At 38.7% G+C, this 21422-nt stretch overlaps 2 protein-coding genes across 3 annotated transcripts in view; both read left to right on the top strand.

Annotated features, from left to right (window-relative positions):
• Positions 1-6492, top strand: part of afg2a (AFG2 AAA ATPase homolog A) — a 58138-nt gene extending 51646 nt beyond the window's left edge. Inside the window, exons 18-19 of one of the 2 annotated variants that reach the window (XM_056471695.1) lie at positions 3641-3835; positions 3900-6492. In XM_056471695.1, the coding sequence (XP_056327670.1) occupies positions 3641-3820 (180 nt within the window). In that variant the 3' untranslated portion in view covers positions 3821-3835; positions 3900-6492. Of the gene's footprint in view, positions 1-3640 lie in introns of both variants that reach the window. The other variant, XM_056471694.1, reaches the window with a different exon arrangement.
• Positions 6493-9766: 3274 nt separating this feature from the next.
• Positions 9767-18115, top strand: spry1 (sprouty homolog 1, antagonist of FGF signaling (Drosophila)). The gene is made up of 2 exons (XM_056471696.1): positions 9767-10067; positions 14472-18115. Exon 2 carries the CDS (start codon positions 14521-14523, stop codon positions 15397-15399), a length of 879 nt encoding a protein of 292 aa, XP_056327671.1. The 5' UTR covers positions 9767-10067; positions 14472-14520; the 3' UTR covers positions 15400-18115.
• The last annotated feature ends 3307 nt before the right edge of the window (positions 18116-21422 follow it).

Raw genomic sequence — 21422 nt, 5'->3', positions numbered from 1 at the left:
AGGACACGACACAAAGAGAGAAGTGCTTACAGTTTAATTTATGTTCCAGAGAATTATAAAAATATATAGCTCTAGCATTTGACAAAGGACAGCTTTCAGAATCTCTCCCAGTTCAGTGCTGGATTCAGCAGGGAAAACTCCTCAAAGGAGCAGCTCCAACAAGCAGAAGCTGTGGATTGTGAGCCACAACCTGTAAGTATTTTATTTGCTAAAACCGATCCATGACATGCACAGTGTCTAGTGTTAATGGTATGTTGTAGCGAGGACGTAAACAAGGATGTAAACAAAGGGAAAATGCTGTTTGGCAAACCCATTTAACAGCCACAGTCTTCAGCAGCGCTGCAGTGTCTCTCTATGCGGACGCTTTCTCTGCGTTTTACATCTCAAATAATGAACTGGCAAAAGATATGTGAACGTTTCATATTACTAACACATGCTTATTTTGTATATAATGTGAAAGATGTAACACGTTGAGTTAGGAAAAAAAAATATAGGATAACTCAACTAACTCGTGTTGCAGCAGAAAAGTTCACACGGGTCGCATCCCACATCTCACGCTTTATTCTCCTGTCAACAGCGTCACTGTATATCACAGAAAAATAACTTAAATCCAGCATCAGAGAAAAATAAAAATAAACATCGGTTCTCGTGTTACATGCATCTACAGACTCTTCTCACACACACACACACACATACATAAAATGGCAATTCTCTCTTAAAGGAGCCGCACCCTATTTTCACTCGTTACAGACACTTGTCAGATTTCATTTTAGAGAGCAGGCATGAGGTTCATCCTTTACATTTTCTGTCTGATTAAGCCTCAAACTGTTTCTGATACTGCTAACAGCTACTCTGACTGACACTATTTACATAGAAGAGGCTAAGCGCGTGCTTGTGGAGTCGATCCCTGAATTACAGCACATTATGTTAGCTGACCAATCAGGGCCTCTTGAGGGGGGGCTGTTCAGAAAAACTAGGAAATATGAAAGGCGTTTTCATGTAAGCTGAGTAGCTGTATATAATCAAAGTAAGATGTATGAAAAAATAATGTCAATTTCTACAAGTGAAACATGAGCACACATTGCTTTGCATCTTATAAACACACGCAAACCTTAAGAATACACTGTGGACCACCCCTTTAAACTACAATATGAAAGTAAAATCTGATTTTCAATTGTATTAATAATTACTTTTATCACTTTCAAGTTATTCCAAGCTAGTTTAACATATGTAATTGAGTACACTTGAGCCCTCACAAGTATAGCTAAACCTGTACACACACACACATTATTACTATTTTGAGTTTCAAGTTATTTCAAGTTCGTTTCATGTCTAATGGAGGACAATTGAGGCCTCACAAGTATAGCTAAACCTGTACACACACACACACACACACACACACACACACACACACACACACAGAGAAAGAGAGAGAAACTGTAATCCAGCATTTGAATAGCAGCTCTTGTGTGTATCTTTGCCCTATAGATGCAATCTGATCTTTTCCAGACTCCACCCTGACCCTCTATTGAGATCCAGCAAGCGCTCGTCACCTGACCTCACGCACAGCCACACCACCGTCACAACAATCACAAACTTAAGCTCATTTCAGGACTGTCACGCTAGTGTGCAACAATAGTGACTCAGGAATTTAGTCTGACATGGAGTTTAATCCGCAGGCAGAAACAGGAGAACACACACTTACTAAAGACAATAACCAAATCTTGAGCCAAAGAAAAAGCAGTGAATGTTAGTATATAGGTAAGCACAATAAGCAAACGCATTATAATAAACAAGAAACAAGTAAACACAATAAGCAGACGCATTATAATAAACAAGGAACAAGTAAGCACAATAAGCAGATGCATTATAATAAACAAGGAACAGGTAAGCACAATAAGCAGACGCATTATAATAAACAAGGAACAGGTAAACACAATAAGCAGATGCATTAAATAAACAAGCAACAGGTAAACACAATAAGCAGATGCATGAAAGCAAACAAGGTACAGGTGAGCACAATAAGCAGCCACATGATAACAAACAAGAAACAAATGAGCACAATAAGCTGAGGGATTATAACAAACAAGGAACAGGTGAGCACAATAAGCAGCTGTATTATAACAAACAAGATACAAGTGAGAACAATAAGCAGCCGTGTTATAACAAACAATGAACAGGTGAGCACAATAAGAAGCCGTGTTATAACAAACAAGGAACAGGTAAACACAATAAGCAGCTGCATGATAACGAACAAGGAACAGGGAAACACAATAAGCAGGTGCATTATAACAAGCAAGATACAGGTGAACACAATAAGCAGATGCATTATATCAAACTAGGAACAGGTGAGCACAATAAGCAGGTGCATGATAGCAAACAAGGAATGGATAAACACAATAAGCAGCTGCATGATAACGAACAAGGAACAGGTGAGCACAATAAGCAGATGCATTATAACAAACAGGGAACAGGTGAGCACAATAAGCAGATGCATTATAACAAACAAGGAACAGGTAAACACATTAAGCAGATGCATTATAACAAACAGGGAACAGGTGAGCACAATAAGCAGATGCATTATAACAAACAAGGAACAGGTGAGCACAATAAGCAGATGCATTATAACAAACAGGGAACAGGTGAGCACAATAAGCAGATGCATTATAACAAACAAGGAACAGGTGAGCACAATAAGCAGATGCATTATAACAAACAGGGAACAGGTGAGCACAATAAGCAGATGCATTATAACAAACAGGGAACAGGTGAGCACAATAAGCAGGTGCATTATAACAAACAGGGAACAGGTGAGCACAATAAGCAGATGCATTATAGCAAACAAGGAATAGGTGAGCACAATAAGCAGGTGCATTTAAACAAACAAGGAACGGATAAACACAATAAGCAGCTGCATTTAAACAAACAAGGAAAAGGTAAGCACAATGAGCGGACTCCTTATTGACCTTATTCTAGAATGCGGAAGTTGCAACGTTTTTGTTATTGCTTTAGAAGTTCCGATTCAGTTTCCTATGGGAGAAATGACTAGAAATAATAAACGTTGTATAATTTGATCTTGAAGCAGAAGTAAACATTTAAGGCCGATGTAAATGTTCAGAAGCCTTAAACAGGAAGTCTGTCCGCTCACTTCCTGCTCGGGTGTGAAAGTCTGCTTTCTGCATGAGGAGATGTGGTCGTGTCTTAAATAGCACTGGGCTCTATATTGCGCTGCTGTAACCAGGCGGTTTTGTTGGTTAAAAATAGTTTAGTAATTATAGGAAATGATTTTTGCTCTGCATGTTTATCCTTGAACGCTGTGCTAATTTGTGGTCAGGCGTTTTGCCATCAAACCACTTCTGTGTGCTGACAGACAGAACACACACACACACACATAGCACTGAATGCATGCATGATCACACTAGTGAGTGCCCTACATAGACAGAATCAGAGCTGACACAAGATGGACGTCATCAATACAGATGTATCCAGCATCTTACTAATACTGAGTTCTTTATTTTAGAATCAGGTCATCAATGCTAATCAATACCAGTGTGTAAATAAATCATGCTTAGGACAGTTATTAAATGTACATATATGTGATTATAATTATGTCTGTGTGTGTGTGTGTGTGTGTGTGCAGGTGACAGCGGTGTGCAGAGAAGCGGCTCTACAGGCGTTGCAGGAGAGCATCTCAGCTGAACAGGTGAAGGACACACACTTCCAGAACGCGCTGAACATCATCACACCCCGAATCCCCGAGTCCCTCCTGCAGACCTACAGCAGATACCAGCAACAGCAACGCGCACACACACAACCATAAACACACACACACACACAACCATCACATCCCCAATCCCTACAGCAGATAGCAGCAGCGCACGCACACATACACACACACAACCATAACACCCAGAGTCCCTACAGCAGATACCAGCAGCAGCAACGCGCACACACGCAACCATAAACACACACACAACCATCACATCCCCAATCCCTACAGCAGGTAGCAGCAGCAGCAATGCGCACACACAACCATAAACACACACACAACCATAACACCCAGAGTCCCTACAGCAGATACCAGCAGCAACAGACGCACACACACACACACACACACACACACAACCATCACACCCAGAGTCCCTTACAGCAGATACCAGCAGCAACAGACGCACACACACACACACACACACACAACCATCACACCCAGAGTCCCTACAGCAGATACCAGCAGCAACAGACGCACACACACACACACACACACACAACCATCACACCCAGAGTCCCTACAGCAGATACCAGCAGCAACAGACGCACACACACACACACACACACACACACACACACACAACCATCACAATTAGAGTCCCTACAGCAGATACCAGCAGCAGCAGCGCATGCGCGCACACACACACACACACACACACACACACATCCTCCCGAATCCCAGAGTCTATAGCAGATACCCATAGCAGATACCAGCAGCAGCACACACACTCACACAATCTTGAAGCATAATAACACACACACACAAACACACACAACCATCACACCCCGAATCCCAGAGTCCCTTCTGCAAACCTACAGCAGATACCAGCAGCAGCAAACACACACACACACACACACACACACACAACCATAAACACACAACTACATTAAAGACACAACAGGCTGCTGATATCTGACTGATGTGTGTGAGACAGAGAAAGAGTGTGTGTGTAAATGTGTTTACCTGTGTGTGTGTGCGCGTATGCTTGTGCACGCGTGTGTGTGTGTGTGTGTGGTCATCTGGCCTCAAAAAAGTTATAGATCTATAAAAGTTTAATTTGATCACAAAGCAGTGTTCAATGGTTGTGTGCAGCACTGCGTTATTCAGCTGAAAGTGTGTGTGTGTGTGTGTGTGACGCTCCTGCAGATCAGCTCACAGGACAACACACTGCGCATGCTTTAAAACCCTCAGCTTTTACTCTACACTCGGTGCTTTGGTAGCATTATGACAGCATGTGAAGTCATTGGTGATCAGCATGCAGTGCAGCTCAGAGTTCCTCTCTACAATCAGACATTGTGCTGCTGTATAATCATGTTGAATACTGTACAACACTTCAAACCGTTGCTGCATGTTGTCCTCTTAATGTGGATATTTCAGAAAGTCAGATGATTTTATTATTAAGACAGCGTGTGTGTGTGTGTGTGTGTGTGTGTGTGTGTGTTGTATAGTTCTGGAGCGTTTTCATGCCATCGTGACTAATAAAACATGCAAGTTTAATACTATTCATTCCAGCATTGCTTATTCTCAGATTATCTATCATGTGTTTGTATTTCCCTTTTGATCAGATAGATATATATCATCGCTATATATATTTATTATCGTTAACGTGATAACGATCTCGCGATTATAAAAGTATGGCTGTTAATCTATTCTCTAACTTGGATTGGGAGCTGGGTCTATGGGAGCTAGGATGACTCTCACCTTGACATTTTAGCGTGGATGTATTCCTGACCGGTGAGCCGTCTGACAAACAACTGCCCTTCTGAATCAAATCAGCAGGATGCCCTACTGGATCTTTCGCTTACTTCGAAGATACGACTGACAACGCTTACATGGACATCTGTAATCTAGATATTTGCCTTAATTGACAAGACAATAATATAATGACAGTGTTTACCTGAAGTGCTTTCATGTAAGAGTTTCCTGTCATTTTGGGTGACTTTAACTGCAGTTCGGCAGTTTCACTTTAACTTATGAACATTTCATTCATGTCCCCGTGACAAACTGGGGCTATGAGACACAAATGAGGAGTAAGGACTGGTGGAAGTGTTATGGAATTTAATAATGCACGCCGAATGGAAATAAAAAAACTTCCGCATTTCACAGTGTGTGTGTGTGTGTGTGTGTGTGTGGTCCTTTACTGAGAGCCCTGTGTGTGGATCTTGTGGGAAAATATGACGAAAAGTCCTACATGACGGTAATAGTTTGATTGCAGTGTTTTCTTCAATAATGCCACTAATATCTGCAAACTCCACATGTCTTAATTCCTTTCTGTTCAGTTCAGTTAGGACTTCAGATTAGATTAGATTAGATTCAACTTTATTGTCATCACACATGTACAAGGCAATGAAATGCAGTTAGGTAGGTAAGGTCATCAGAAATGGCTGTCTGGAGCTGATGTAGGCCTACAGTTCAACATTCATGTTCACCTGAATAAGCAGTTAGTAAACACAAGCACATCTTATTGAAGATCATTTATTTTCATCAGCAGTTATCACAGTAGATCAGTTTCTCAAGCAGTTTGTGATGCATTTTGGAAACAGGAGATGAGCCCCTGGTTTAATGCGCCACCTGGCTCGAGAAACCCATTCTCAAAGACTTACTTTGGTCATTATTTGGGTAACACACATATTCTGAATGCCTTCAGCAGAATTCAAATGAGCCATTTTAATCTAGATTAATCTAAATTAGCTCCACGATTACAGTGAGATTAATCTAGTTAAAACAAATTATCTATGCCTATCTGTTATATATATATTTATAGGCCAAAATCACTCTGGACCCCTCACACCCAGCACACTGCCTCTTTGAACTGTTACCTTCTGGTGGACGCTACAGAGCACTGCGCACCAGAACAGCCCGATACAGAAACAGTTTCTTCCCTCAGTCAATCCATCTCATGAACACTTGATGATAATAATTGTGGAACCAACATCACTACTGCTATACACTTTTATACACATATACACTTATTTAACAACACACTTTACATGCCAATTTGCACATAACAGCTGCACATATAACGTTGTATATAGTAATAAACACGTACATACACTTGTCAATCTGTATATTTGCACTCACTACTTACTTCTATTTTTTTTTTAAATATATTTATTAAATAAATATTTTAAATATATATTTAGATCTGTTTTTTGTCCTGTCTCTGTAATCCTGTTGCACTGTAGAAGCTCTGTCACCAAAATAAATTCCTCATATGTGTGAACATACCTGGCAATAAAGCTCTTTCTGATTCTGATTTATATATATATATATATATATATATATATATATATATATATATATATATATATATATATATATATATATATATTTATATATATATATATATATACACCTATAATTTACCTATAATACATTAGTATATTGTTTCTTATATAGTATATTGTATATTTATATATTAGTATGTTGTTCATTTATATAGTATATTGCTATTTATATATTAATGTATTGTGTTTTTATGTAGTATAGCTGTTTGTATATTAATGTATTGTATATTTTTATATTTCAATTTATATATTAGTATATTGTTTTTATATAGTATATTGCTGTTTATATATTAATATATTGTATATTTATATATTAGTATATTGTATTTTTATATAGTGCGTTGTATATTTATATAGTATGTTGCTGTTTATATATTAGTATATTGTATATTTGTAAAGTATAGCTGTTTATATATTGCATATTTGTATAGCATATTGCTGTTTATATATTAATATATTGTAAATTTATATAGTATATTGCTATTTATATTTTAATATATTGTGTATTTATATAGTATATTGCTGTTTATATATTAATATATTGTACATTTATATAATATATTGCTGTTTATATATCAAATGCATATGAAATATAAAATTTAGTTGTAGCTAAAAAAATATGAAGTTACGGCAGTTGAATAATATATTGTTTGTAGGCATTGTACATGTGATTGCATTAGAAATTACTTTAGAAATGTTATTCTCACATAAATTAAGCGAAAGTACTGAAATTACTAAAATAAAACGTCAAGTAATAAAATAATATGACAAGTACAAAATGACATAAGCAAACAAACTAATGTCAAACTAATGAGTATATAAAATAAATGAATAATTACAATAATAACATGTACATAATACCAACACAAAGGTTGCTGACATGTATTTAAATATAGATTTTAAAACTTTTATTTGTAAAAAGCTCCAATATACTTATGTAACAAACAGTAAACTAATGTAAAACTCTAAATGTTAAAATGATTTGTGTGTGCGTGCGTGCGTGTGTTTGTGTGTGTGTGTGTGTGTGTGTGTGTGCGTGTGTGTGTGCGTGTGTGTGTGTGTCTGCGGCTCGTTTCCATCTGAATGCATGAAATGACTTTGTGCTGAACTTTCCTTTCTCATGTATCCGGATGCAGCACATCCGCCACACACACACACACACACACACACACTCACACTCAGAGAGTGAGGGGGGTTGAGCTCTTAAGGTCGTCCAGCGCGTCTCGTGTTTTTCACGCCGAACAATCAGGTTTAAAACGCGTTTAATCCTTATACTAATCCTGTAATTACACATTCATTATCTGAACGAGTTGAGCATTAAATGTCAGATCAAATGGAGAATAATTAGAGCTGTTAACTAATAAAACATCACACTAAATAACATTATACTCTCCCACATGAAAAACAAAATACTGGAGTGTTTTAAAATTACTTTATAAAGATATTCTACAGTTGCTATGGTAACACAACAACTGTAGTAATTGATCTGTTGCGGTTATTCTACAGGTACTATGGTAACACACCAACTATAGTAACTGATCTGTTGTGGTGATTCTGCAGTTGCTATGGTAACAACAACTGTAGTAATTGATCTGTTGTGGTGATTCTGCAGTTACTATGGTAACACACCAACTATAGTAACTGATCTGTTGTGGTGATTCTACAGTTGCTATGGTAACACACCAACTATAGTAACTGATCTGTTGTGGTGATTCTACAGTTACTATGGTAACACACCAACTATAGTAACTGATCTGTTGTGGTGATTCTACAGTTACTATGGTAACAACAACTAGTAATTGATCAGTTGTGGGGATTCTACAGTTGCTATGGTAACACAACAACTATAGTAATTAGTCTGTTGTGGTGATTCTACAGTTGCTATGGTAACACAACAACTGTAGTAATTGATCTGTTGTGGTGATTCTACAGTTGTTATGGTAACAATAGCTATAGCAATTGATCTGCTGTGATGATTTTACGGTTGCTATGGTAGCACACCAACTGTAGTAATTGATCTGTTGTGGTAATTCTACAGTTGCTATGGTAACACCAACTGTAGTAATGGATCTGCTGTGGTGATTCTGCGGTTGCTATGGTAACACACCAACTAGTAATTCATCTGTTGTGGTGATTCTACAGTAGCTATGGTAACACAACTATAGTAATATAAACAACGACCCAATACTGTAGTTTTCTACAATATAGGGTATATTATACCTGCTACAAAACACCACAGTTTACTGTAGTAAAAACTAAAGTATACTACAGTGTTTATTACAGTTTATCAGTTCACCGTAGTTTATACTTTGCTGGAGCATTCATTAACAAAAAGTAGTGTGTGTGTGCGTGCGTGCGTGTGTGTGTGTGTGTGTCTGTTTCTGTGTTTATATTATAATTATATTTTTCCCACGTGGGATATTATTAATATAATAGTAGCAAACTATTGGTGTAATATTGCAAACAATATAAATATAAAAAGAAGACTATAAAAGCCTATAATTGTATCAGCCTTTTAACTTTTAATGAACTTTTTCCCTTTAAAAATCTCTAAGTACTTCGGCTAGGAGAGAAATGTGCGTAAATGTGAAATGATGAGGTGTGTGTGTGTGTGTGTGTGTGTGTGTGTGTGTCTCGATCCACCTTAAACGCAGCGCTGCGCCCCTCCTGCATCTGCCCATGATCCTCTTTCATTCATCAGTGTGTGTGTGTGTATGTGTGTGTGTGCGCGCAAAAACAGCGCACGCATCTGATCGCGCACACTCACGCACAGTCAGAGCCGGACGCCACGGATCCCGAGTGCGCTTCACTCCTGGATTTTACCGGATTTTCTCCACTTTTCCCCCCGTTTTTTCCGCGCGGATCAAACTCTCGAGCTGAAGCCACCGCGCGGAGTTTCTCTGGATGTTACGCTCGCGGGCACGCGCTGGTTTCGGGCACCGTTCTGGACACGTTGATGGATGTTTGGCACACGGACTGATGGATTTGACATTATGGGAGTCTATCTGTAGGTATGTATCGCTGTTTATACGCATATCTGCGCTGTTTAATTCGGATTTAATCTGGATCGAGTGTGAACGCGGATCTCCACAGGCCCCCGCGCGCGACACGCTCACCAAATGCGCGTTCATTACTCCAAAACCTCGCTTTAATCACATTATACGCTTTATTTTATGCGTGTCTGTCTGAGTGAGTGTGTGTGTTTGAGTCTGAACACACATCACACACACACTCATTCACACTCCTCCCCCCGCAGGCTTGTTTTCATTCATAAGTTTCCTTTTATTGCGATTCTTCCTGTTTTTCTTCATGTAATCGTATTTATTTCGTTTAGCACGCAGGCTATATAGAGACAATACACTGTAGATAGTGTCTGTTAATGAGCAGTTTGTTTATTTACTGTTGTGAATTGCATTATGGGATGTTGATCTCTGCTCTGTCCTCTTTTGATGTAGAAAATTCAACTCTACCGTTTAACAAAGCGACTTTTATTGACATTTTAGTAGTTAAAATAATATAATGTATAAGAAATAGGCTAATTTAGAGAGAAATAAGTCTGTGAAATGTACTGGCAGTTTATAACAATGTTTTTTAGCGTAATATACAACACCAACGCCAGACAATATAGCACTTTAAACTATTATAATGTTCATAGAGTCACTTTTACAAAGGTTAAAGTCAGAGGAAAGGTCAAGATCTCATAATGCAATTCAAAAGCATAAATAAACAGTGAAAATAAGAGAAATAAAAACATGAAGCACAAAATACGGAAATCTGCTAATTAACGGGTATGTTTACAGTGTAAACAGGCGAAATTATTTGCATAAGATGTCCAGTCGTTATTAATAGTAATTGCGTGTCTGATATTGAAGTAACACGCTGATTGTGTAGTATTTTCTATATATTGGTTGTGCTTTGCTTGTGATGGCCGGTGGTGCATTAAAAAGCGTGTGAAGCTCAGTGTTTGATTTGAAGTCTTCCTGCTCTGCGTGGCTCTGCATTTTAATGTTAACCAGCCATACACATGCAAATCAGCACGGGAAGTATTTGTACTTTACTTCAGTTGTGTGCTTATTGAGGTCGGTACAAAGTCTTGTTAATAGTCAACTCTCTCTCTCTCTCTCTCTCTCTCTCTCTCTCTCTCTCTCTCTCTCTCTCTCTCTCTCTCTCTCTCTCTCTCTCTCTCAATGCAATTTAATTCAATTTTGCTTTACTGACATGACAAAGTAATGTATTGCATATGTATAACACTTGTGATGTTTACAGGACATATGGCAGATATATTAGTAGTGATTAAACAATTAACAGTATAATGAGCAATCAACATTTTAGGATAAAACCATAATGAATGATAATAAACATATACACTGGAAAAATATCCGTAAATTATCAGTTTTCCGTATTTTATTTGTATTTCTGCTTTTGAATTGCATTATGGGACCTTAATCTTTCTTTTTTAACAACTTTTAACCTTGAAAAGGTAAAAAAGGTGACTTTTCTGAACATGTCTGCAGTGCTATGTCTGGGTTGGTGTTGTGTATTCAAACCTTGTGATATATTGCAGCACATTTCAGTAATTTTACACAGAAAATGTGACTTATTTCTCTAAAATTAGACTTATTTCTCTAAAATTAGACTTATTTCTCTAAAATTAGACTTATTTCTCTAGATATTATTTATTCTGCATTATATTATTATTTCAGACGACTGAAATGTCACTAAAAGTCACTTTGTTAAACTATAGTGTTGAATTTTCAACTTTAAAAGTGGACAGAGCAAAGCTCAACATCCCATAATACAACTAACAACCGCGAATAAACACAAAACACGTAAATACGGAAACAGTTCATTAACAAATATTTTACCAGTGTATTAAACAATCAATAGCTTGACTTTGTGTGTGTGTGTGTGTGTGTATCTCTGCTCAGGGGTTGAATGGCTCTGTGAATAGAAGGAACAGAGCTCCAGAGCGCATTTCACAGACACACACAAACACACAGATTTATGAGCGCTGTCTCTGTAAGTACATCTGCACACGGCCAGTCCGGATCCGCGAGCGCGCGAATTACCCGCTGTGAACGCGCATCCCGAACACCAGGGTGTGAATGGTGTGTCCGGGGGGTTTGACCCTCTAATTAAGGCTTGAACCCCCAAAGGAAGTGAAAAACAAAAGCTTGGGGCCCTGGAGAGCGTGCATGTGTTTCAACAGTTTTACAACGCTCCAGTAAACACTAATGCGCGATTACCGCTGCGTTTCTCTTTGACCAAGTGCACTTAAAAATAAGGGTCCTAAAAAGAGGCATCCATTAAAATAAACTTTAATTTAATAAAACTACAAATAAACTTAATATATACATACAAATATACATAATAAATATGCTACAAATATACTTAAAAAGTTACAAATACACATAAAATATGTGTAATGCATTGTAAATGTGCTTATTATGCATTAACGGACCGTATGTTAGCACAAAACCAGTCTAAGTGTCAATTTTAAATTAGTAAGCTTATTATTAAACTAATTTCGAGACGAGCAGGTGATATATTCCCCAAATAAGGGAATAGAAATAAAGGAGTGAAACAATCTCTCTCTCTCTCTCTCTCTCTCTCTCTCTCTCTCTCTCTCTCTCCAATATAAGGTGCTCTAAAGATGTGCTTTTTCTGTGGTATAGAGCAGTGTTTCCCAACCCTGTTCCTGAAGGCACACCAACAGTACACATTTTCAATGTCTCCCCAATCAAACACACCTGAATCACCTAATTAGAACATCAGAAGAGACTCCAAAACCTGAAGTTAATTAATCAGGTAAGGGAGACATCCAAAATATGGACTGTTGGTGTGCCTCCAGGAACAGGGTTGGGAAACACTGGTATAGAGAATACTTCAATGTTCAACAATTTGTTGTTTTAACGTGATGTTATTTTGTGGATTGTTGACTGACACACTGTTAAAAAACGATGTCAAAATGTCAAAAAGTCTCTCAAGTTTAGCTGCATGTTATTTGTAGGCCCACACTGAATCTGCACGTGCAGAATTCTGCAGATTTTTAGCCCATCATTTATTCTGTTTATTTACTTCAGTAAATGTGTGTAAATCTATATTTATTCACTTTTCAAATTAATTACAGTAATATTATTGACTAATATGAAGATATTCATCTGATTTATGTACAATACAGTGTGTACAGTAATATTTTCTGTCTTTTAGTAGAGATATTATATGAGAGACTTGCTTTGTTTACCAAATAAAGTGGATCTAATTGGATTTGCATTGTAAACATTAAATACAAGTTTTTTTTTTATTTCACAAATTAAGATTTTAGTTATGATACTCCCAAAATAAATCCGCAGAAATCCACAGAAATAGCAAAAAGCGTCCGCAGATTCCGTCTGGCCCTGGTTATAAGTCATACAAAGCTTAACTAAATATGTTTGGTCAGTTTGTTTTGTTTGGTTTAAGTTCAGATGACTAGAAAAGTTCATTTGATTGAAGTAAAACATTTAAAGCAAGTAATAAAGTAATAAAGCACCTGTAAAATCTCTGTCTTAAAGATCTGCTTTTTATTGCAGAGAATAATTTCATTTTCAAGAAGTTATAGTCATCTTGGGGATTGTTGATTGATTTTTAATTGCGTATTTGTAATGAAGTACCTGTAAAATCTAAAATCTCTCTCTCTTGTTCAATATACGGGGCTATAAATATGTGCTTTTTGATATATAATCATAATGGTGGAATGGATCACAGATCCCACGGTTCGGGATCACACTAAGGTTTCTGTTTACATATCAGCCAAAAAGGGGACGAGACAAATGTCATTAGTTTTCCATTTATTACAGAAACAGAACTGCAAGAAACTTGATTATAACAGACACAACCTGCAATTTACAAGTATTTACCGTAAACATCAGTGTTGTATCTGAACTGTAAACTGCTCTCCCAGTGCTTGTGTGTTATTGGATTGTAACGTTATAACTAACTCAAAGACTGAATCTCTTCCTTGATCAAACCCAGATTCCAGTGCAGCGCTTTGAAGGATTATTAAACATACGCACATTTATAATGATGTGTCGTGGGTGTTTGAATTGAGATCTCGATCTTTTAATGATCAATAGTGCAGCTTACACTGAATGCATTAATGCAGGTTAAACAAGGGTTGCCAGAAAACACCTCTAATGACCTAAGAAAGCCTTTAGGTGCCTCCACAACATCTTCTGTTGTCATTATACTTTACAGGGAAGGCTAAATGCTTTAATACATGTGATCTTTCTGCCATCCTTATGTTGGTTACGTGTGTTCTGAACCGTGGGTTGTGATCCTATGGATCATAGATCAACCGTGATCCATTACACCTGTACATCATTGTAATGAAGTGCTTCTAAATCCTAAAATCTCTCTCTGTCTCTCTCGCTCAGGCTGTCAGATGAGCATTGCTGTGTGGTCTGGAGTTGCTGATCGTGTCTTATGGATCTCCATGGTCAGCGTGGGCATGCGGACCCCGGGGCCGTCCTGTCCCTGGACCAAATCAAAGCCATCCGCAGTAGCAACGAGTACACCGAGGGCCCGGCTGTCCCCCGCAGACCTGCCCTGGGACCCCCGCCGCCACCGCGCCATGCACACAAACACGAGAGGACTCATGAAGTGATCCTGGTGAACGTCAATAATAATTACGAGCCGCAATCCTCGTTATTAGTGCGTCCGCCGGGCCTCAGCAGATCCACCAGCACCGGGAGCTCCGAGAGCAGCAGCAGTGCAGGATCAGAGCTGGGTTTACTCTCCGGAACACCACAGAATCACAGAAACACCGTACGGACTCAGCCCAAATCTCTGAACTCTGCTTTCCTGCCGCCGGACGCTCCCCTGAAACAGATGCATGTGGATAACAGAGACTCTACGCATCTGTACATCTGCGAGAGCTGCGGGAAGTGTAAATGCAGCGAGTGCACGGCACCGCGGGTGCTGCCGGCGCGGCTCGCATGCAACGGATTGTGCTTGTGTTCGGCAGAGAACATCATAGAGCAGGGCACATGCATGTGTTTGGTGAAGGGGCTTTTTTATCATTGCTCCAAGGACGATGATGATGTTGGAGACGCCTGCGCTGACAGGCCGTGTTCCTTATCGCATCCGCAGTGCTGCTCGCGGTTTCTGTGCATGGGCCTGATGGCGGCGCTGTTTCCCTGCCTGCTGTGCTATCTGCCGGCTAAAGGCTGCGTTAAAGCCTGCAACTCGTGTCATGATCGGCTGACGCGGCCCGGCTGCCGCTGCAAGAACTCCAACACTGTTTACTGCAAACTGCAGAGCTGGAACCAGACGCCGGGACACACACCGGGGAAACCGTCCTGAGGCCCGAACTGATGATGTATGGAGAGTAAAATGAGTATTGGTGACACATCAGGATTTCTCTCAAGCAAAAACATATGAAGAGTTCATAAATGCCATCAGACTAAAATGAGCATTTGGCTCAGCCTCCGATGTTTATGTTTGGTTATTCATCAGCATGAAATGGAAGTTTTTCCACTATCGTGATGTGCGTCCAATTGAAAGCGTCTTGAAATGAGAAAATAATATAAGGTGGTGAATTATTTCATCCTTTGGGATCCGATTGGATTATTGGAAGATGGCTGTTGTGAAACATAATTTAGAAAGACTGATGAATGGATAAAAGTAAGACAGAAACTAGACACGCCCTGATAGCTCCGCCCTAAAGGACTGAAAACCCCACCCTAAAGTTCAGATAGCCCCGCCTTAAAGAACTGATAGCCAGGCCTTAAAGTACTGAAAGCCCTACCCTAAAGTACCGATAGTCCTGCCCTAAATAACTGGATTATTGGAAGATGGCTGTTGTGAAACAAAATTTAGGAAGACGAAGATAGATGAATGGATGAAAGCAGGACAGAAAATAGACATGCCCCTGATAGCCCTGCCCTAAAGGACTGAAAACCCCACCCTAAAGTTCAGATAGCCCCGCCCTAAATAACTGATAGCCCTGCCTTGAAGAACTGATAGCCAGGCCTTAAAGTACTGAAAACCCTACCCTAAGGTACCGATAGTCCCGCCCTAAATAACTGAAAGCCCCGCCCCAAAAGACTTATAGCCCCGCTCTAAAGGATCGATATCCTCGCCCTGAAGGACTAATAGCTCTGCCCTTAAGTATTGATAGCCCCACCCTAAAGGACTGATAGTCCCGCCCTAAAGTATTGATATCCCCGCCCCAAAGGACAGATAGTCCCGCCCTAAAGGTTTGATAGCCTTGCCCTAAAGGACTGATTGCCCTGCCTTAAATGACTGAAAGCCCCACCTTAAAGTACCGATAGCCACGCCTTAAATAGCTGACAGCCCCGCCCCAAAAGACTGATAAAACCCTCTGTGAAGGATTAATATCCCCGCCCTGAAGGAGTAATAGTCCTGCCCTAAGGGATTGAAATCCCCGCCCTAATGGACTAATAGCTCTGCTGTAAATGATTGATAGCCCCGCCCTAACGTACTGGTAGCTCCACCCCAAAGTACTGATAGCTCCACCCTAAAGCACCAATTCTTTGGCATTAAGTGAATTAACTGAACATAAACAGACGAGGCTGAAATGCTACTTTTAGAAGATTTCAGAGGACACTTCAGAGGCTTTTGCATCTGAACTCAGATTTCTAAAGGTGCTGATGAAATGAAATTGTCAGTAGATGCCAGTAACACCTAAAGTAATCCAAACACACAAAGGAAACACACGTCAATAGTTTAGGAATTTAGATGTGTGTGATCAAATGAAATGACACAAGGGAAAAGTATTGAACAGATGAGTATAAGGGCTTTCTCAGCTGATATCAGAAAAGAAAATAAAGCTGCTAGAAGAGTTATGGGGGGAAATAGTTGAATTATAGGAGACAAATCACACCTGAGGAATGTATGCAGCTCCGTTCTCTATATGATTAAGGATTAAATACAGGGGCAACACCATGGCTCGGTGGTTAGTACTGTCACCTAACAGCAAGAATGTCGCTAGTTCGAGTCCCGGCTGGGTCAGTTGTCATTTTCTGAGTGGAGTTTGCATGTTCTCCCCGTGTTGGTGTGGGTTTCCTCTGGGTGCTCCAGTTTCCCCCACAGTCCAAACACATGCGCTATAGGGGAATTGATCAACTAAATTGGCTGTAGTGTATGAGTGTGTGTGTGAAGTGAGTGTGTTTGAGTGTTTCCCAGTACTGGGTTGCAGCTGGAAGGGCATCTACTGTGTAAAACATATGCTGGAATAGTTGTCGGTTCCTTCCTCAGTGGCGACCCCTGATAAATAAGGGACTAAGCTGAAGGAAAATGAATGAAAATATGAAACAGATGTCAGTACCTTCTCCTTGTGTCAATGCATTGCTATTACACATATTTCTGAGTTTAGTTTCATCAGAATGTTTGGATTGTTATGTAAAATCTGGGTCATTTTCTAACGACTCTTATAAGGTAAAATCCGGACATGTTCAATACTTGTTTTACCCGCTGTATATCGCCAAATGTATCTCTAGCTGAGGGAAGCTGCTGCAGGATGCCGAAACAGGAAACATGCCTATAATAGGAGATATGCTAATGAGCACCACATAAGCCCCGCCCCCTCTCCGGATGGAGGTTTATTTAGTGAAGCGGCGTTCGCCTCACCTGACTGTGCGCAGCTACTGTCTGACAGCAGAGAGTTCAGCGACGGTGCTTTGATGGAAACCAAACCTGTGAAGGACTTGATGCCAGATCTCTGTAGCAGGACGGGGGGAGCTCTGACAGATCAGCGGCAGCCGTTGTGTTCATATAGAGATGTGCGTTCAGATGCAGAAGAGGAATTTAGGCCTATTTTTTGAAAAGCAAATGTTTAAGACTGCTAAATCTTTTCTTCTCGTTGTCGATGTTGTTGTACAAAGATATTTATTATGTGAAGCTCTATTATTTTATGATATTTATTGCAAAGGACAGATTTACTCATGTCTGAATATAACAAGATATCAACACTTACTGCAGCGTGAGCGAACCGATGGAAACATGTTAACTTTAATGCAAAATATACAAATTAATGCAAAAAACCTGCGTGTGTTGCGTCTCATTTCATCCACGGCGCAGGCCTGACCGTGCTGGAGGGTGCCTTTCAGTTCATAACACTGCAGATATTGAGGATAATGTGTGTGTGTGTGGGTCTGTGTGTGTTTGTGTGTGTGTGGGTGTCTGAGTGTGTGTGTGTGTGTGTGGGTGTCTGAGTGTGTGTGTGTGTGTGTGGGTGTCTGAGTGTGTGTGTGTGTGTGTGGGTGTCTGAGTGTGTGTGTGTGTGTGTGGGTGTCTGAGTGTGTTTATGTGTGTGTGGGTGTCTGAGTGTGTTTGTGTGTGTGTGTGGGTGTCTGAGTGTGTTTGTGTGTCTGTTTTTTGTATGTGTGTGTTGGTGTCTGAGTGTGTTTGTGTGTGGGTGTCTGAGTGTGTTTGTGTGTGTGTGTGGGTGTCTGAGTGTGTTTGTGTGTCTGTTTTTTGTATGTGTGTGTTGGTGTCTGAGTGTGTTTGTGTGTGTGTGTGTGGGTGTCTGAGTGTGTTTGTGTGTGTGGGTGTCTGAGTATGTTTGTGTGTGTGTGTGGGTGTCTGAGTGTGTTTGTGTGTGTGTGTGGGTGTCTGAGTGTGTTTGTGTGTGTGTGTGTGGGTGTCTGAGTGTGTTTGTGTGTGTGTGTGGGTGTCTGAGTGTGTTTGTGTGTGTGTGTGGGTGTCTGAGTGTGTTTGTGTGTGTGGGTGTCTGAGTGTGTTTGTGTGTGTGTGTGGGTGTCTGAGTGTGTGTGTGTGTGTGTGGGTGTCTGAGTGTGTTTGTGTGTGTGTGTGGCTGTCTGAGTGTGTTTGTGTGTGTGTGTGTGGGTGTCTGAGTGTGTTTGTGTGTGTGTGTGGCTGTCTGAGTGTGTTTGTGTGTGTGTGTGTGGGTGTCTGAGTGTGTTTGTGTGTCTGTTTTTGTGTGTTTGGGTTTTGTGTGTGTGTGAACTGAATTAAATATGTGTATATAAGTGTGTGTTTGTGTGTGTTTATGTGTGTGCGTGTCTGAATTGAGTTGAATATGCGTATAATAGTGTGTGTCTATGTCTGTATGTGTGTGTTTGGGTTCGTGTGTGTGTATGTCTGTGTGTTTTTGGGTTTTATGCGTGTGTGTGTGTGTGTGTGTGTGTCTGTCTGTATTTGTGTTTATGTGTGAACTAAATTAAATATGTGTATGTAAGTGTGTGTGTGTGTGTGTTTTTGTGTGTACATATTCAGGTTTATGTGTGTGCGTGTGTGTGCATGAATTGAGTTGAATATATGTATTTGAGTGTGTGTGTCTTTATGTCTGTGTGTCTCTGTATGTGTGTGTTTGGGTTTTGTGTGTGTGTGTGAACTGAATTAAACGTGTATATAAGTGTGTGTTTGTGTGTGTTTCTGTGTGGCTGCATGTCTGTGTGTGTATGTATTTGGGTTTATGTGCGTGCGTGTATGAATTGAGTTGAATATGCGTGTATAAGTGTGTGTGTCTTTATGTCTGTATGTGTGTGTATGTGTTTGTGTGTCTGTATGTCTGTGCTTTTGGGTTTTATGCGTGTGTGTGTGTATCTGTCTGTGTATGTGTTTATGTGTGAACTAAATTAAATGTGTGTATAAGTGTGTGTGTGTGTGTGTGTGTGTTTGTGTGTGTATTGAATTGAAATGTGTAAATAAGTCTCTCTCTGTGTGTGTGTGTGCGTGTGTGTGTGTGTGTGTGTGTGTGTGTGTGTCCACCTGGCCACCTGTGTGAGGCTCATAAAGCGTCTCTCTTTGTCCTCTTTTATTGTGTGTTTCCTGCTGTCGGGTGTTTGTGTTTCTCCCCCGCAGCAGCTCTCGCTCTGCTCTTCTGCTCAGACACACACATCTAAGACACAGTTTTACCTTGGATTTTAAAACTGGATTAAAATACTTCCACTTTTAGCTCTTAGCTTCAAACATATGGTTTTAGCTCAGGTTTTTAATCAAATTCAAATATGAATCAGATTAAAACCAAATCATATTCAAACTTAAATCAAATTCAAATCATATTCAAATTAAATTGAAATCAAATGAGATTCAAATATAAATCAAATCATGTTCACATTTTAACCAGATTCAAATCAAATCATATTCAAATTTAAATCGTATTTAAATTTTTATTACATTCAAATCATGTTCAAATTAAAATCATATTCAAATCATATTCAGATTTAAATCAAATCAAAACATTAAAAATTTAATTCAAATCATATGCAAATTTAAATCAGATTCAAATCATGTTCAAATTTAAATCACAATTAAAACATTTAAAAGTAAATCAAATTCAAATCATATTCAAACTTAAATAACGTTCAAATTATGTTCAAATTAAAAACAGATTCAAACTTAAATCAGATTCAAATCATTTTCAAATTTAAGTTACATTCAAATCATATTCAAATTTAAATCAAATTCAAATCATATTCAAATTTAAATCTAATTCAAATCATATTCAAATTTAAATCTAATTCAAATCATATTCAAATTTAAATCAAATCAAAACATAAAAATTTATATTACATTCAAATCATGTTCAAATTAAAATCACATTCAAATTATATTCTAAATAAATCACATTAAAATCATATTTAAATTTAAATCAAATCAAAACATAAAAATTTTATCAAATTCAACCCATGTTCAAATTTAAATCAAATTTAAATCAGATTCATATTTAAATCAAATTCGAATCAAATCATATTCAAACTTATATCAAATATTCATAATATAATCAGATTCAAATTAAATTTAAATTTAAATCACATTCAAATAATATTTAAATTTAAATAACATTCAAATTTAAATCAGATTCATAATTAAATCAAATTCGAATCAAATCATATTTAAATCCAAACATGTAATTTAAAATCTTGTCAATTTCTCTTTTAAACCCCAAATCAAAAGTAAAACCTCTGGAAATTGTATTTTGCATGAATAAAAATAAACCTGATCATTGAGTTTTCTGTGTAGCTTAAGATTTTAATGCCAAACCAATTCAAATGCCCCGCTTTGAGTTGTTGATTCATTAATTCATGAAACATTTATAAATCACATCATGTGTTGTTCTGAATGCTGTTCTTAAGCATTTTGTCACATTTTAATTTAAAGCATGAGTGAAGTAATCAGTTTAATGATCATCAAATGTTCCAGTTATGAAAAAGCAAAATCGCTCTCAAATAACTTCATTTCTTGCTGAATATCGATTTCTATCATGTTTTCTGTGGTGAAATGTCACTTTGGGTGGATTTCTGGTGTTTAATTCACCCACACACACACTCAAATCATTTATTTGTTGGAAATAAACAAAATGTGTGTGTGTGCGTGTGTGTGTGTGTGTGCGTGTGAGT

Source organism: Danio aesculapii, chromosome 14, assembly GCF_903798145.1.
Source record: "Danio aesculapii chromosome 14, fDanAes4.1, whole genome shotgun sequence".
In the NCBI taxonomy this organism is placed as follows: Eukaryota; Metazoa; Chordata; class Actinopteri; order Cypriniformes; family Danionidae; genus Danio; species Danio aesculapii.
The sequence above is the reverse complement of the archived record's forward strand: the minus strand, read 5'-3'. Positions and strand labels throughout refer to the sequence as shown.